Source organism: Neopelma chrysocephalum, unplaced genomic scaffold, assembly GCF_003984885.1.
Source record: "Neopelma chrysocephalum unplaced genomic scaffold, ASM398488v2 Primary Assembly neopelma1_97116, whole genome shotgun sequence".
In the NCBI taxonomy this organism is placed as follows: Eukaryota; Metazoa; Chordata; class Aves; order Passeriformes; family Pipridae; genus Neopelma; species Neopelma chrysocephalum.
Window position 1 is genome coordinate 3282178 of NW_020925758.1, and position 17992 is coordinate 3300169.

The 17992-nt window shown below is 43.2% G+C and overlaps 1 protein-coding gene across 1 annotated transcript in view; it reads right to left on the reverse strand.

Annotated features, from left to right (window-relative positions):
- Positions 1–290: 290 nt before the first annotated feature.
- Positions 291–17992, reverse strand: part of ACAA2 (acetyl-CoA acyltransferase 2) — an 18244-nt gene continuing 542 nt past the window's right edge. Inside the window, exons 2-10 of the mRNA XM_027671708.1 lie at positions 13815–13981; positions 12056–12184; positions 10264–10380; positions 8705–8852; positions 6310–6485; positions 5213–5342; positions 2897–2967; positions 2183–2337; positions 291–924 (exon numbers count right to left, since the gene is read on the reverse strand). Of these exons, the coding sequence (XP_027527509.1) occupies positions 840–924; positions 2183–2337; positions 2897–2967; positions 5213–5342; positions 6310–6485; positions 8705–8852; positions 10264–10380; positions 12056–12184; positions 13815–13981 (1178 nt within the window). The 3' untranslated portion in view covers positions 291–839. The remainder of the gene's footprint in view (positions 925–2182; positions 2338–2896; positions 2968–5212; positions 5343–6309; positions 6486–8704; positions 8853–10263; positions 10381–12055; positions 12185–13814; positions 13982–17992) is intronic.

The following is a 17992-nucleotide window of genomic DNA, read 5'->3' on the forward strand; positions in this document are numbered from 1 at the left end:
GAACAGCCCCACGTGAAGTGACCCAAGAAATATGGATGGCACTATCAGAGAAGTGAAGAAATGAGTTGCTGTTATCATGCAGCCACACAGATGCAGCTAGCACCCCCTTCTCAGAGGGCTGGGAGATTTGCTAGAGATTTCTAGAAACTACCTAGTAAACACCAGTTATTCCTCAGCCAGGAAAAACAGTCTCTCCAAAAGCCAACGCTGAATTCCCAAAAGTAACAATTCTCAGGGCGGTTTTTTACTTTTAAAAAAAACACATAAAGAGAACACCAAGCCCTTTTTTGTTCCTGTTATATTTATTGATCTTCCAGGAGGCACAATGGAAATTTCAGCTTTTGCTCATTTTCTCCTCCCTTGCAAAGCACCAGGGTACAGGTTAATAGTCATCAGTCTACAATCAATATTTCAGAAGGTCTCTGATTACATTTTCACATTTCCTGATAATAAAAGAGGCACATGTGCCAGTAGCTAAAATAAAAATGATTTAAGCAATACTTGCTTAAAAAGCTGCACTGACTGCTATTTTAAGGCAGGTTTGGTGAAAGTTTGACAGGCAATATCCCCATGAAATGAAAATAATTCTTCCTACAGAAATACATTAACTTTGATTGGAATAAAGGCTTTTAGGAAATACTTCATCAGTGTGAAATTATATTGATGTGGCACTTCCTTTAGTTAGAAAGACATCGACGAATATTTTTTGTTTGGAATTCTGACTTCTCAGCTCTTCCTTTACCTTGCAGGAAAGGCAAGCAGTGATGGTCTACCGTCACAGAAGGCAGGGGTTTCTCAGGGCGTTAGTAATTCGGGCCAGGCTGAGCCCCCAGGATCACTCAGGCTGTGTTCTCAATGACAACAGCAATACCTTGTCCACCGCCGATGCAGGCTGACCCAACCGCGTATTTCCCACCTCGACGCCTGCTCACAGAAACCAACAGTGAAAATCACTTACATTTACGAAACCACAGCAGCCCCTGTCCTGATTTTACGAAAGGAAAGTAGCCGTCGGCTGGATATTACTAAAGATGACGTTTTAGAATGTGTATGTTGTTCTTTTTCTAGAAAAATATCATGAAGCCACAACTGATGTTGAAATATCTCTGTAGGAAACCAATGGCTTTAAAGCCCATCTCATTCCACCCCCCTGCCATGGGCAGCGACACCTTCCTCTATCCCAGGTTGCATTAAGTCCTGTCCAACCTGGCCCTGGACACTTCCCGGGTAGTTTTTAAATTTCCTGAACACTGCCGAGGTAATTTTTAAAACCTAAGTTTCCTACAGCCACACTCCAAGAAACAGTTTTCTAGGAGGTGCAAATTTTCTGGGGCTTTATGGTTGAACACTAAGACAGAGTTGCAAATACAAGCAAAGAGATACAGCAATCTCTGCCCTGAGGGGAAATATTAAAAAAGGAAAACTCAAATTAAAATGGTGCTAAGCATATCAAGCAAGCCAAAAGAGTCAGAATTTCTAAAAATGAAGAGAGAAATGAAAGGAGAAAAAAGGTGATTTTAAAGCCTTTTAAAGTACCCCCTTCCAGTACCTAAAGAGGACTGAAAAGGGATTTTGGAAAAGGGCCTGGAGGGATAGGACCCGGGGGAATGGCTTCCCACTGCCAGAGGGCAGGGTTAGATGGGATTTGGGGAAGGAATTCCTGGCTATGAGGGTGGTGAGACCCTGGTCCAGGTTTCCCAGAGCAGCTGTGTCTGCCCCTGGATCCCTGGAAGTGTCAAAGGCCAGGCTGGACAGGGCTTGGAGCAACCTGGGGTGGGGAAAGGTGTCCCTGGTCATGGCAGGAGGTTAGAACAAGATGATCTTTAAGCTCCCTTCCATCACAAACAGTTCTGTGATTTTACTAAATGCACCATGTTAAGAAAAGAACACACTTTGCTCAAAGGCCATTTCAAAAAAGGAAACCTTCCCACTGACTCCTGTGAGCTTGGATCAGATCTAGATGAAGCAAAAAACCCTGCAATGACAACGGAATGGAATATGAGGCAGGTGCAGGAGCTGGACTACAGCACAAAGGTGACAAATTCATACAGAAAGTGGTACATTCCAGTGAGGAGAGCTTTAAGCTGGTTGACTGGAAGAGTTTAGTCACACTGAGTCCTGGCTAAAAACCCTTTGTGGGCAGAAATACCTCAGCACTGCATTCCCTCAGCTGTGTGCATACCTCAACTCGTGAACCAGATGAGCTGTGATCCGCGACCCCGAGGCACCCAAAGGATGGCCGATAGCGATGGCACCTCCGTTGACGTTGGTCTTCTCAGGGTCAAGGCCCAAAACTTTTTCGACAGCCAGATACTGAGGTGCAAATGCCTCATTCACCTAAAGCACCAGAGAAATTATACAATTTTCTACACGAGGTTTCAGCAGTATGTGTGTGCACAAGATCAAAAGAGGTGAACTTCTCCACTGGGTCATTTTGAGAAAAATACTAAACATTGTTCATAAAAGCATACTTAAGTCAATTTACAAACTGTCAATCCAATCCAATTAAAATTAAAATACTAAGCAGGTATGATGTATACATTATAAAAAAAGGTATATTCTGATGCAGTGTGCCCAGGAAGAGCCTGTTCCTCTGACGAGAAGAGGCCCTGTTCACAAATGGAGAAGTGTGACTAACTAAAAACATGAACAGTTCAGCCAGCAGAGTAACACGTCATGTCACATGAGGGTATTTTTATTCCATGGAATGCTATCACGCCATTTTCACTTTCCACATGCCTGAGATTTTTGTAATGACTGTGCAACTGCGCGGCAGAAATGAGATGGACAGAGGTCAGGCAGCTCCTGACATGTAGGAACACCTACACGGATGAGTGGAATGTTTCTGCTAAAAAGATCTGGGGGTAAAATCACTGTTCATGCAAAAACCTCTCACCTCTACCAAATCCATATCCTTCAGGGTCAATCCTGCTTTCTTCAAAACTTCGGTAATTGCAGGTACAGGGCCTGTTTGGAAATCATATGCAGTTAGTTAAATAAAAAAAAAATCAATAAATAAAGTGTTCTAACCATGTTATAAATAGGATAGCTTCGTAAAGCCTCACCAGTTCCCTTCCAGTGAGCCTCTGAACAGCCAATGAATTCTGGATATGCCACTCACCTGCTTTATTAGGTGGCAAGAGAACTTCTCAATCTCAAAACTACCAGTCACCTTCTCAACACACAGCCAGGGAAAGTTAAGAGGGTCACTGCTGCTGCACTGCTGTGTTGGTGAACACACACAGAGCTTCCAAGTCCAGAGAAGGGACAGACCCCAGACAATCAGAACAACTTCAGGACAGATTTGAGGCATTCTCTTTCCCAGTACTCTTGGATCAGTTTATTCTTTACTCACAACTTGCAGCCTCAAGGTAAACAAAAGAGAAGAAAACCAGGCTGCTCCAGAGTTGCTGGTCATGGGTGTGGTTATGGGAATTGTTGTTTTGATGCTCTTAACATTTAAAAAAATCTTTTAGTAAAAAACCCTAATATTTAATTAGTTTATTCTGAACAATTAAATGCTCCCTCAGAGCCAGGTCTCGGCCAGCTGAAGACAGTAAGATTTTTCTTTTGAGACTATTACAGAGTTTGGCAACAAAACTGTTCTCTGGAAGAAAGTTGACATCCACTAAGGGAAAATTATTATAATCCACTAAGGGAAATTAATCTCAAAGCACAGCTACCTAAGGAAAGACACACTCAAAGAGAATTTGAAAGGGCTAATTGGGTAATGTGCTTGTGGGACAAAGATACCAAGATGTTATACAGTGGCTGATCATTACCCAAAAAACCCCTCAATTCTAAAACACTAACAATTCTAAATCTCTCACACAACCTAAAAAAAAGGGTATAGAAAAATCCGAGCTCAAAGAATAAAAATAGGTAAATTACCAAAGACACAGGAAAATTAAAAGAAGAAAGGGCCCAGTTCAGAGCTCAGTGGAGTATCAGAGAGCCTTGGGCAGCTTAATGCTAGATTCTAAATGCATCTCATTAAGGAAGGGTTTTAGTATGCCCGTTATGCCTGAGCATGAGGCAGGGTATCGTGTGGACAATACAAAGACCACCAATGACAGCCAAGTAAACTTCCCTCTCCCCCTCCCCTTTTTTTTAAATAATGAATTCTCTCACTAAACATTGTGGGGCAGGACTCCCTGTCACTATCAGTATGTGAAAGGGCAGTTGTGGAGACTGAGGTCCTGTTCTCAGATCTGTTGCTGTCATGTCCATGAATCTCCTCTGGTCTCTTTGAGTTGCTGGGGATAAGTTGTGGTGTGAAGGAGTTGAGATACTGTTTCTCCCTATGATTTATGAAGTTTTTAAACAAGCTAAAAGGGTTGCCTGACCTAGGAAGAATGGGCTGGTTTAGGAAGCACAATGACAGCACGAAGCCTGGAGAAATAAACCCTCCCTCCACATTTGCTTTGAAGGTTGTGTCAGTCAGATAGTCTGATCAGGGAAACAAACCTGACAATGCTTCATTTGCATTTCCACTGACACATGGAACCAGTCAACAATGGCTTCTCTGAACAGAAGGACAGAGAGGAGAAGCAATTCTGGGATACAATGCTGTCTACAAACTAAACAGAAGGGAAAAATCCTGGGGTGTCTGGATTGGATTTGAGGAATTGTTTGCATTACAAACTACTTGATGAGGAAACATAAAATATGGGACTAAAACAACGAAGAAAGTATTTGGTTTGCCAAATAATACCTGAACAGATGTGTACCCTGGAATCCAAACTTAGCCTGAGCCACTGAGTAACTGCTCAAAGGTGTGCACATAGTCAACACTTCCTCAGCAAGAGGTGAGGAAGACAACTCTTAGTTACGCATTTTATAATGGGATTTAAAGCTTACAGGAAACTGAATTTCAGGAGAAAAATGGTTTAAAAAAGAGTGTCTTCTTGACTTACTAACAGAGGGAATAAAAAGGGAAAGAAAAAAGGTGCCAGGGGGAACTATAGCTTAGTGTTATCACTATAGGTCGGACAGTGCACATACCCTTCCAGCCAAAGTGAGGAGTAAATCTGTTCCTCTGCATGAGAGGGATGGACTGACACAGTGAAATGGACAGTAGGACACACAAACATCCTCAGAGCTACCAGACTGAGTACACTGCAGCCTCCCTTTCTTTCCTTTAGAATGCCCAGGAAAAGAATAGTTTAACGCCACTTGATGCTAAAAAATAATGTGCTTTATTGCAACTTACCAATGCCCATGATGGAAGGGTCACAGCCAGATGAGTGATATGCTACCACTCTTGCCAGAGGAGTAAGACTGTGCTTTTTAAGTGCTGATTCACTGGCAAGGATGACTGCACCAGCTCCATCACACACCCCCTTGCAATAAGAGAGAAAAGCATTCTTAGTGAGAAAACACAAAGAAACAAAAAATCCCCTCACTCTTTTAACTAAACTCTCAATAAAAGCTTGAGCCCAAGACACATAATTAACATTTAAGAGACAATTTTTATTCAAAACAACAAACAACAATCTGTCACTATTCTGAGGACCGGGAAAGGAAGTTAAATATAGATGTTTAATTAATTCCAATGTTTTAGCAAAGTAAAATACATTTTTTACCCTTAAAGTCTCCCTTGCATTGGAAACATGATTCTGCAGACTTGCAAGAACACAATTAATAATGGATAATGTATGTGCTATTAATTATAAAAGATACTTTACAGACACCCACACTTACTGTGGCTATGATGATCTATTTTAGGCAGGAATTCAGACTATATGACCACAGTGGTCCTTCTGGCCCAAAGAACATTTATCAACTAATTAAGATACTGACTGTAAGAGGAACAGCCCATAATGACATGTTGCTAAGCACTCAGTCTACTCTGGGTAAGAGCAAAATGTGGTTTGGATGACAGAGGATATTAATTTTGGTACAAAGATGAGCAGCAGCAGTTTGCCCACTAACATAATGCCTGGTTTGTAAAGCAAACATTCAGTAGGCATTGCCCCCAAAAGAAAGTAGGATGGCTAATTCCACACAGCCACTGCAGGTATCAACTGCACAATTCAAGGCTGATGAAAAGTGCCAATGCCTCACTAAAAGGCCAGTGGCAACCCACAGAACCAAATTTTAGGACTCAGGAGCAGACTGAAGGATCCCCTACCATCCTGGGGCTGGAAAAGTCAACCAGCGGCATCGAGCTGCAGAATTAGAAGTCACTTTCATCAGGAGACGCCACTGACAGCCAAAGGTGACTCAGTGAGACATAAAAACAGCGGCAATAAATCTGGAGAACCATAGAGGAGACACTTTCACAACCCAGGGCTCTGACATACTCACTGAAGCATTCCCAGCCGTGACCGTTCCATCCTTTTTAAAGACACACGGGAGCTTTGCCAACTGTTCCATAGTGGTCTGGGGTTTGGGGTGCTCGTCCTTTTGCATGGTTTCCTTCCCCTTTTTGGTTTTCACTTCAATTGGTGCCATCTCAGCATTAAAGTAGCCAGCATCATTAGCTGCAACCACAAAAAGGAAAATAAAAGGACTCTGATAAAAATATCAAGATGATTGCGCAGCATGACCAATAACCATATTTTCATGTGCACACAACTTTTGCTCTATTTTAACCAAAAGTTCAGGGGCAGCAATGTTTATGCTTCATTTTGCTTAAATAAGCCGGTTGGTGTTTTATTGTGTTTTGTTTTGGGGTTTTTTTTAAGAATTTGGGCAAAAACTGTACAAGTAAACTCTCAAACTTCTCCAAAAAAAAAGTCTCTTCTAAAATATTAAAATTTTATTTCAGTTTTAAATAACTGAACTTCTTTTGTTCTGTTTTATTTTTGTTTTAAACCGCTGGATTTATTGTTGGTACAAAAATAAATGTACTGCTGCTTTATTCTACAGCTCTGTTGTTTATCAGACAGCCAAGAAGATGTAAATCTCAGAGAGAAATGTGGAAAAAACTCCTAAGCCACATTTTCTCTGTTGATAAGGTATTGTATATCAATTAAAATTCTGTCCAAGGTGCTCCTCCACAGGTATCACACTCAAGGGAGGATCTCAGAATGGGATTCAGCTGCCTAAACCATCTGAGTCAATTCAAGACATTGCAGGCATCTAAGATGCCCATAAAAGCATGTGGCCACAACAACTAACACAGCATTAGATAGGGATTTAAAACTAAGACACAGAAATTGTCATATCTGATGTTGTTTAGCTACCTCTGGACTTCTCAATAAATTCCTCAAAACCTTTTACTTTCCTGATTAGACACAGGACTCTCTCTTTACTGTGGAATAAGACGAACTGGTCCTACACGCAGAAATAAAAACAGCAAGCCAAAACCCTAGAAAACAAGAAAGAAGCACAGTTTCTAGCAAAGAGTCCAGGAACAGCAGGAGTTAGCTAACAAGATCAGCAGGAAAGGTAATAAACGATGGAGAAAAATTGTAAAAAGCACTGCTACACCAACTGGAAAAAACACAGACTCTTCCTCCAACAGTGCAGCTGTTAAAATGCACCATCATTAGAATCTAAAAGAAAGCCTGGATCTTTGCTTCCTACCCTTTGCCTTTGGGTTGCAATGTATGTTAAGCCCCAGGACAACCCCTACAACTGGCTTTTGGCCTAAACTTCACAGCAATCCAGTCACAGAATCTGAGTGGTTTTGGTTGGAATGGACCTTAAAGCTCATCTCATTCGAACCCCCTGCCATGGGCAGGGCACCTTCCACTAGACATGGTTGCTCCAAGCCACATCCAACCTGGCCTTGGATACTCCCAGGGATGGGGCAGCCACAGCTGCTCTGGGAAATCTGTGCCAGGGCCTCACCACCCTCACAGACAGCAATTCCTTCCCAATATCCCACCTAATCCTGCCCTCTGGCAGTGGGAAGCCATTCCCCCTTGTCCTGTCCCTCCAGCCCTTGTCCCAAGTCCCTCTCCAGCTCTCCTGGAGCCCCTTTAGGCACTGGAAGGGACTCTCAGGTCTCCCTGGAGCCTTCTCTTCTCCAGGTGAACACCCCCAGCTCTCCCAGCCTGGCTCCAGAGCAGAGGGGCTCCAGCCCTCGGAGCATCTCTATGGGCTCCTCTGGACCCAATCCAGCAGCTCCACATCCTTCTTACATTGGGGGCCCCAGAGCTGAATGCCTCTGATATGGCTTTGGCCATGTGAACCATCCAGAGAACATTTTAAACACAATTCCTGAAAAAATATCCTCGCTTCTGATTCCGTCTGCTCTGACTGCTCAAGGGTTTTAGAACAGCATTGGACTTGCAAAAGAGAGAAAAAGGATTTAGATGAGGATGATGTGGGTCACTGTGGAAGTGGATGGTTCTGCAGTGCAGAGGAAAGAACGGAGGGCAGTCAGGCATGCCTGGGACAATGCTGCATCCCACCAAAGGGTCACCAACAAGCCACATTGCTGAACATGAATCCAGTTCAGTTAGGCGACACGTGACAGGATGTTAAAATGCATTTGCTGCCTGAACAGCTACGGAATGTCCACGAGGAAGGCACAGGAAGGCAGGCAGAAAGGGGGCTCAAAGTCAACCCCCCTGGGAGTGGGCTACTCATACCAAAGGGCCAACAAAATCACGAACTACAGCGTGCAAATCAAAGGACAAATTACACCCATGATCTACACAGAGCTTGAAGATGCTTTGAATCAATGCTAAAAACTGAATAGATTTGAGGTTAGTGCCATATAAACCCTTCTATTCCTGCATGTACTAACCAGCTTTGCACCTCTGCTGTGTTTTCAGTGCGTATCCATCACAGGCCTCCCGTGAGATGTTGTATTTTGCTGCCAGGTTTTCAGCTGTCATTGCCATAGGTATTTTAACGTGTGTATCTGTTAGAGCTTCCCACAACGTGTCTTCCAACTGCACGGCACATTATGAGAAGAAAATTAGAAAACACGGCAACACTGACATTTATTATTGACAGTTCCTAACTGTTCAGCAGCCTCTTGGAACCTAATGGCTCTTTGTAAAATTAATTCAGGTTACCCACAGGTAATTTATTTATCAGAATGAACACACTGCAAAGCAGTGTGCAACTTCCTGTGTGCTATTTTAGCTAATCTATGCTGTGCTCTTGCATGGTTTTTTCCACTCCCACATGGCCCCAGGAAGCTTGGGAAAAGCCTATGATTTTTGGTATTTCAGCACATTTTACTTGTGCATGAATTATTTATTGGAGACCTATGAGAAAACACACCTGTCTGGTTGCCAAGAACGAAAGGTGAGGAACTGTGAAAAGGCACAGCAGCCCACTGATTCTTTAGTTCTTTCCCCACTGTCAGGTAAAATGACTTTACCACAGCGAAAGGTTTATGCAGGTGTAACATCTCAGGTGAGAAAATACCCAAGCCTAACTTCACTTAACCTGATAAAGGCAAGCCCAGTCTGTTCAGATGGGTTTTCTTATCTCTGTCACCAGTACAGTTCTGCAAGATAAATCACCCATTCACCTGATAATTCAATTATCTTCATGGTAAGAACCCAGCAGAACCTATTCAGTGTATCAGCAACTTTGTGAAGGTGTTCTCTGTAGGAACTGAGGCTTAGACACAGTGCCACACAAAAACACAGCCAAGCCTAATTTGTATTCACCATCTTCACAATGGAACCACAGCACAGGAAAAAAACCCAAAAGAGTTGAAACACTGAAATATCCAAATTTTGCATTCTGATATCAGTTATGACCCACTGAGCAAGTGGTAATTATCAGAGCACATTATCAATTTATCCTGCTGCACATTTCTCACAGTATTCGCTTGGGATTTATCTTCAGAAAAAAATGTAAAAATAACTTACCTATCAATGGATTTAACTTTAAGTTTCCACTTCTGGAATGGAGAGATGCTTACAGCTTGGAAGTATACATGTTCTTTACCAGTCTGCCCATCTACTGGCAGCATTACTAGCCTTGCCTAAACTGTATATGCCTCTATTTCACAGCCTCTGACAAGTTTTTAATACATAGTACTTGCATGGGATGTACCAAGTGAACTAAATTTTGTGTCTAAGAATTTACTGATATGTTTATCACGGAACAGGAATTCAAATATGGTTTTGGAAAAGCTAGAAAAACTGGCATGCTTAACAAAATTGCCTGAACCTACTGTTTTGATAATGTATGAATACTGGTTAAATGCTTTGAACATCTGGATCTAATCTCCAATAGTTCCATTCCCCAGAATTTAGTGTCTACAGGCCTGATACTTACGTTGCTCTGTGAACATTACTTAGTTCAGAGAATAAAAAAAGAGTTCAAAAAAAAGTACCAGACCTTGAGTTCTGCTCCTAATCTGGTTCCAAATCGAATCTTTCGAACTGCATAAGGAGCCTGGCTCATACTTTCAGCTCCACCACACAGAACAACTTCTGACTCATTAAGGCAAATTTCCTGTTAACAGAAAAACAAAACAGATCCAGGATTTAGTGTTTGAGTAAGAAAAATTAAGTGTTTGTTGTTTGAGTAAGAAAATAACAATGGTTTAAAAAAAAGAGCTTGTAACCTACGAAGCCACAAAATGAGAATGAATTCAAACTTAGTCATGTATATATTTATGAAAGGTTTATTAAGGTTGGGGACTGTCTCCTTCATGGCACTTTCCTTCTTTCTCCTTTCAGCAAGGAACGATTATATCCATGAGGGAAGAGACTATGGGTGTGCACACATGAGAGGACAGAGGAACAAAGACATTAAGCCTCTGCATGCTTGTGTGGTTAGGTTCACAGATGGCTGAGCTGGGTGTTTTTAAGCTCCCAATCTTCTCAAAAGAAACACAAATTAAACCTCAAAGCCTGAACGATTTGAAAAAATGGGACATAATTTTAGAAGACATTAGCTAGGTAAGCTGCCAAAAGTACCCAAAACACACTAATTCATCACTGGCAAAGCACACAGAACCTAGAATCCTAATTCTTAAACACACCACCAACCACTGAAAAATTGCGCTTCCCTAAAACAATTCACTGAGTTGGACTGTTAGGGTTATTTGTGTACTGGAATGGAAGCAGATGAAATTATCCCAAAGAAGTTTTGCCTGCCCCATCCCTGAAAGTCACTGATTTTGCTAATATGTGCTGAGATGTTTTCTATAGTGACTAAAAAAATTGTGAACGTTTACTAGCAGCTCAGCACAGAAGCTGCAGCTTTGTTTTGTGCCAGGGAAATACAGAGTCATTGGCTGCATTGATGAAATGCCATCTTTAGAAAGGACCTCACAACCTTTACTTTCAATAAAAGTGGTCAAATTCTCCAGCACTTTTATTCAGTGTGGACAAGTGTGTGTATGGCCTTTGCAGAAAGCACTAGAAAAAGCAGTCAGATGGGTATTACTGTAAAACATGTAACCTTAACTCTACATCGTCTTTCACATTTTTTTCCTCTAGAGGACCAGACCTAAAATAATCCTCTGGCCAAGAAAAACCAAAAAAACCCCACAAACCCAACTATCTCATTGCCCAAGTATTTGTAAAATAAATGTAGGAACGAATGAAATAAAACCCCCTGTACCATTGTACCATCTTACTCGGTGGTTTTGGGCACCCACTCAAAGAGAAGTGAATTGTCTTCTATTTTAAAAGAAGTGACACTATAAATTACCTAACCCATGAGGGGTTTGGATCTTTGAACAAAAACACTTAAAAACCCCAAGCTGCTGCTTATACAGCTAACCAGGTGAGAATATAAACAGTGATCAAGAGATGAAAGCCTCCTGTTGTGGTCCTGAAGCCCAGTAATTCCAATCCAGACAAACAGGATCACGGGATTCAACTACTGCACAGCTGAGCTCCATTTCACCAGCTAACACTTGCTGCATTCCTTATACTAAACTAAAAATAGCTACAGTGCTGATTTTAAAAACCAACCACAAAATGTGGCACTGTGGAGGCTGAACTCCTGCAAAAAAACAAAAGCATGCAGGACAATAGGAAGTCTCTACCAGTGGTAGCTAAAAATCCATGTTAAGACTCATCCCAAACACAAAGGACATGTTTCTACAAGCGCCTCTTCTCTCACGTTAACAGCCTGACAAAGATTACAACCAACAGAGAAGTACAGAGCTTTGTACCTGGCACCCATTGGCAATGGACTGGAAACCAGAGCCACAGAGCCTGTTGACAGTGAGCGCTGGCACGGAGATGGGAACTCCCACACGTAAACCAACGTGTCTCGCGATGTAAATCGCATCTGGCGAGCTCTGCAGACAGAACAAACAGCGGGTTTTGCCACTGGAAAGCAAAAGTCTCGATGAAAAGTCAGGATGGTGTAATTGCAGCTGGTAGAAGACAGTGTATGTTCAGCAGAAATACGACCAGTCCTACGAAGCACCTTGATTCACTTCAAAGAAGATGCTATTCTACATTATCTGAAAGTGTCAATGTCTTAATGTGCATTTTAAACAAAGTGTGTGTTGTAAAAGCCAGACATCAGGCCAAAATGGGACTATAGATGTTAAGTCAACAACTTGGTAAGTCTTATGTTTTTCTTTATCCTTTATTTTTAAAACAGTATTCACACAGCAGACTGATATAAGGACAGATCCTGACTGGTGAGAAGCAATTACTTTAAGGTAAATTAATATTGCTCAGACTAACAGAGGAAGGTCCCCCAAAACCACAGAGAACACTTATGCTCTTGGGTGTCATGCCCTAAGCTACTGTGTATTATAAATACAAAGGTTCTGTGCACAGTGCTGCATGCCAATGCAAGTTCAGACAAAAAAAATGAATTAATGAAGCCACTTCTGCTGCAGAAGGGGAGTTTAAAATGGTCATACACTCATAGTTATTTAAACTTAATCAAATAATACCTAAAAGGAATCCAGGACAAAAAAAAAAAAGAAAATCTATTGGGATGGGGAAGTATGATGCAAAGGAAAAGAAATGTACTTTAAACATGAAAAGTAACTTTATTAGCAGAATGCTATTTCTTATGTAAAAGCATTACAGCAATTATTTTCTAGGTCAGAGGCAGTTCTTACAAAATTAAAAAGCTGAATAAAAGAAGCTGAGGTGGTATCTGTAGGAGACAGAATAATCTAAGGCTACTCTTGGCTGAAAATTCTTAACAAGGAATACTGCATGTTTCTTCACATATTGTGAAAGTTTTGTTACTTGCTTCTTCTGCAGCCTTGAAATAGTGCAAAAGAAAAGTCCCTACACTTCATAATGGTGAAGTCAGAATACAAAAAATAAATAAAAAAAAAAGAAAGCCAGAAATGTTCTTTGCTGTCTTGCCTAAAACAAAGACACTCATCTAGATATGTGGATAAACTGCAGTTTTGCAAAGTGGTGCCCATCATACAATACCATCCTCTTCACAAACTCTTTGGAAAAGAAATGATTGCCCAAATGCCTCTTTCAATCAAGGCATGAATCCTTCCAGCTCAAAGGAAACTCATATTTATGTCAAAAAAATAGAAAACTTAAGGGAAATAGATTCAAATCAATCAAAGATAAAAATGGATTTATATAATTGAGTGGAAACCTGACCACTGAGTTACACAGCTCAAGCCTTTAAAACAGGGAAAATGTACCAGGGATTAGCAACCGACCAGTTAATGAATATATATTTTTAAGAGATCAGCTTGCCCTAGTTTTCACCACCTTTGGTACCATAAAAAGAAAGCTAAGCCTTGCTCCCAACAGTACCACAAATCAGGATGGTACGTCCCTCAAACACAAACAGGAAACACCACACTACAAACGCTGCTCACGCACTTCACTCCCACCCCATCACTTCATTCTTGGCCACAGAGCTGCCCACAGGACCACGCTGGGGGAGACGACTGAAAACCCCCCGACCAGCAGATTCTCCAGGGTACCAACCTGCATGACATTGCCCACGACGACGCTGTCGATGATCTCGGGGGACACCTTGCCCGCGGCCAGCGCGGCGCGGGCGGCGTGTTCCGTCAGGTCGGTGGCCGAGAGGTCCTTCAGCAAACCCCCGTAGGTCCCAAAGGGAGTGCGCTTTGCTGCCACGATGAACACACCTGAAACACAGGCAGGAATCACCCACGCGTACGGGGGTCCAACAAACAACACCGCCTCAGGTGGACAACACCCTAAATTCACGTGAATATTTGTAGGTACAGGCAACACCAACCCGCCGCAGTGCAAGATAAATGATATAATGGTGGTTTAGACAGGGAAGGCAGGAAGAACTTCCTCGTGAGGGGAAGAGGAGGGGTAGGCACTGAGCTCTTCCCTGTGGTGACCAGTGACAGGACCCCAAGGAATGGCCTGAAGTTGTGTCAGGACAGGGTTAGGTTGGATGGCAGGAGAAGGTTCTTCCCCCAGAGGGTGGTTGGGCACTGAACAGGCCCCCCAGGTGAGTGGGCACAGCACCAAGGTTGACAGAACCCCAGGAGGGTTGGATGATCCTCTGGGGCACAGGGTGTGACTCTTGGGGAGGGTCCTGTGCAGGGCTGAGGGTTGGACTCGATGATCCTTGTGGGTCCCTTCCAGCTCAGCACATTCTGTGGTTCTGTGAATTAATGGTCAGAAAGAAAAGCAGAGAAGATTCCAGAAATACTCCCTTTCCACAAAGAGGTTTGACAAAAAGAGGGAAGTTTGCATTTGGAAACCAGGCAGACAAAGGAGGCTGCCACACACATCAGATATTAGTGACACTAGTGTACTGAAACCATGACAGTAACATCCAAGAAATTCCATAATGGACACCTGTGAAACAATCAGATGAGGAATGGTGCTTTTAACAAACAAAGAGGCCATTCCCTCATCCTAGAAAAACCAGCAGATTTTTGGCTTATATTCTGAAAGAGTTTCCACAAAGGAAAATAATACCCAGACAATAAAGCAAAATAAAATGTGAACTTTGATTCCTTTAGCTGAAGAGGAAAAACGCTCCCTAATCAGAAACTTTACACTTCTGTCAGAAATATTTAAGTCATCTAAACTGTTTTAGCATCAGTCTTCCAGGTTCTGAGAAGAAAAGCCAGTTTTCAATAGGCAGGAGAGCGTGTGCAAGCACAAGTGTACAAAGGCACTGGGACATGGAGTAGCTCACATGAATTCCAGCCAGGGAGAAGCCACCTCTGAACCAAAGCAAACATCTACTGGCTGCCTGTCACAGTCCCTTTCTGCTTCCACATGCAGAAAAACAAGTGGGAGGCAGGTTGTGAACTTTTCCCCAGTTGAACAACAGCACTCACTCTGTTTCTACAGCTGTCATGGAAAACCCAGTTATTTTAAGTAACACTGCAAGGACATATACAGATGTAAGAATGAAGGCAAATGAAATTTCCTGTTCATTAAGCTGCTCATGAACACTGATTTCAGGCTGTCATATCCGTATTACTTGGCTGTTTTGTCAGAGAGGATGTTCCTCCAGCTCTCATGTATTTGGATCCCAGGCTGAATGACTGCTGGAAAAGGACTTTCCAAACTGGTGAATATCAAGGCTGCCCCACTGACAAGGACTTGAACACAACACTGGGATCTGAAATATGCAGGGAGCATGCTTAGAATCACAGAATCACAGAATGGTTTGGGTTGGAAGGGACCTTAAAGCTCATCTTGTTCCAACCCCCTGCCATCAGCAGGGACACCTTCCACTAGACCAGGTTGCTTCAAGACCCATCCAACCTGACCTTCAACACTTCCAGGGATGGGGCAGCCACAGCTTCTCTGGGCAACCTGTGCCAGGGCCTCACCACCCTCACGGAGAAGAATTTCTTCCCAATATCCAACCTAACCCTGCTCTCCTAAGCTTGTCTTCCCTGCAGCAAAACAGGCCTTGACATTCATCCTTCACCGCTCCTCCTGTCCACTGATTCCCATCCCTCTGCCTCCTCCGAGTTGTGCCAACAATAACTGATTACAAAGCTTTGCTGCAGACCAGCTCAGGGACCCGACCAAGCTAAAAGAACTTGTCCTCCTCCCTTTTGTTCAGGTTGTCTGTTATCCACACTATTTACTCAATCACACACACCGTGGCATTGCATGGCAGAAGGTCCAGGGGCGAGGATGGAACTTTGCCCTTAAACATTCCTTTCACAATAACAACACCTCTCTCTCTCTTTCATGGAGGCTGCTCACCACTGCCCACTTCCCAACAGCACCGTGGGGCCAACAAACCAGGGCAGGTCACACAACCGAGGCAGCTGAAGAGTAACCCAGAGTCAGCAGAAAACGAGGGGCTAATTTTCATTTGGATCAGCTCCCTGCCGAGTTCACCTTCTGGTTGCTCAATAAAACAGTAATTCGAGACTAAGAGAGAAGGCTGGACTGAACCAGCAAGAGGAGATGATGAAGCAGCAGCAGCAGCACAAGCTGTTACGCTGAATTAAACTGAACACAGAGCCATGCCCTAAGGGAATGTACTCCACAGCCTGCTGAATTTTGCTTGATTGGAGAGACAACTACAAATGCTACTCCCTCCACAGAATTTCAGGAGGGGTAACAAGGGGAGGCTGAAGTCCTGAGTGACAATGGACTCTGTGTCTTTTGACAGCTCTCTCTAAGTCTCCATTAATTAGCACTGTCCTACATTATCATGGCAAGACTTCCAGAGTCTCTCCAATTTTCCAAGGTGCTAAACACTGGATAAGAGCAGAATAGTACCAGATGCATAGAGACCTGTAAACTTTTTGGGCTAGAAAGCAAAGGTCACTTTGAATCCTTACCAAGCACTACACTCAAGACATCTTTTAACCTGGTTTTGTTAACCACTTGCTGCCAAATGGGGATCTGAAACATTCCCTAACCCTCCAACACTTCTCAAACATGCTTGGTAGGAAAATAATTGTTCATCAGACCCTATTTTGAAAGACTAAAACCAATCAATAACATAAAAAAAATTAAGAAGCAAAACCAGTGTATGAAAATATTGTGGTTAAAGATGAGAGAAGGTCCTGCAACAGGCACAGAAAACTAACATCAAACAAGTACAGGCAAGGTGCTCTCTGTATTATCCAGCTCAGTAGAGCCATCAAAATTACTGCAAGAATTACCAGACAGGCTTTACCACTGAAACATCACACCATGACTGACACACATGTTATTATTTAGGTATGGTCTGTCAAGTAGCAAAATGCTGTCGAACAGATAAAAAGCTCTATTGCAATAAATTTCAATTTTGTTTTCAAACCAGAGCAGGTGCAAAAGGGCGTATTCGCCTCATTTTTAAGAGATGCAAAATTGAAACCATGCAGAGCATAAATTAGTACTTTACACTAAACACTTTCAAAAGCTGTTCAGACTTGAAGAGTCTATTCTGCAATGCCAATGTTAATTCAGGCAGGGGCTGGATCTGACAACAGAAACCTTCAGTCACGGACATTTCAAGTGTCACTTCCAGTGACTTCTAGTCACTACACATAAACAAAGAATGACAGAATTATGGAATCATTTCGGTTGGAAAAATCCTCTATGACCATCAGGTCCAACTGTTCCCCAGCACTGCCAAAGGCACCACTAGCCCACGTCCCCAGGTGCCACATCCACACGGTTTTTAAATCCCCGCAGGGATGGGGACTCCACCACTGCCCTGGGCAGCTGTGCCAGGGCTGGACAACCCTTTCCATGAAGGAATTCTCCGCAATATCCAATCCAAATGGCCAGTTACTGGACAGACAAATGCACCTCTTGCTATAGGTTTGTAGCACGAGTGGCTTGAGCACTGCAGAAAGTCAAACCCTATATTCTAAGCAGTGCTAAAAACAAAGAGGCTGTGACTGACACCATGCACGCCTTTCCCACCCTCTGACCCCCATTCCCAGACTTTGATCCCCCCCCCTCCCCCCCCTTTCCCCCCCCCCCCCCCCCCAATCCCCCCCCCCCCCCCGGCCGTCCCCCCCCCCCGCACCCTCTTCCCAATCTCTGATCCCGATTCCCACCCTCTGACCCCCTTCCCAAACTCTGACCCCCATTCCCACCTGTGACCCCTTCCCACCCGTGACCCCTTCCCACCCTCTGTGCCCCCTTCCCACTCTCTGACCCCCATTCCCACTCTCTGACCCCCATTCCCACCCCGTGACCCC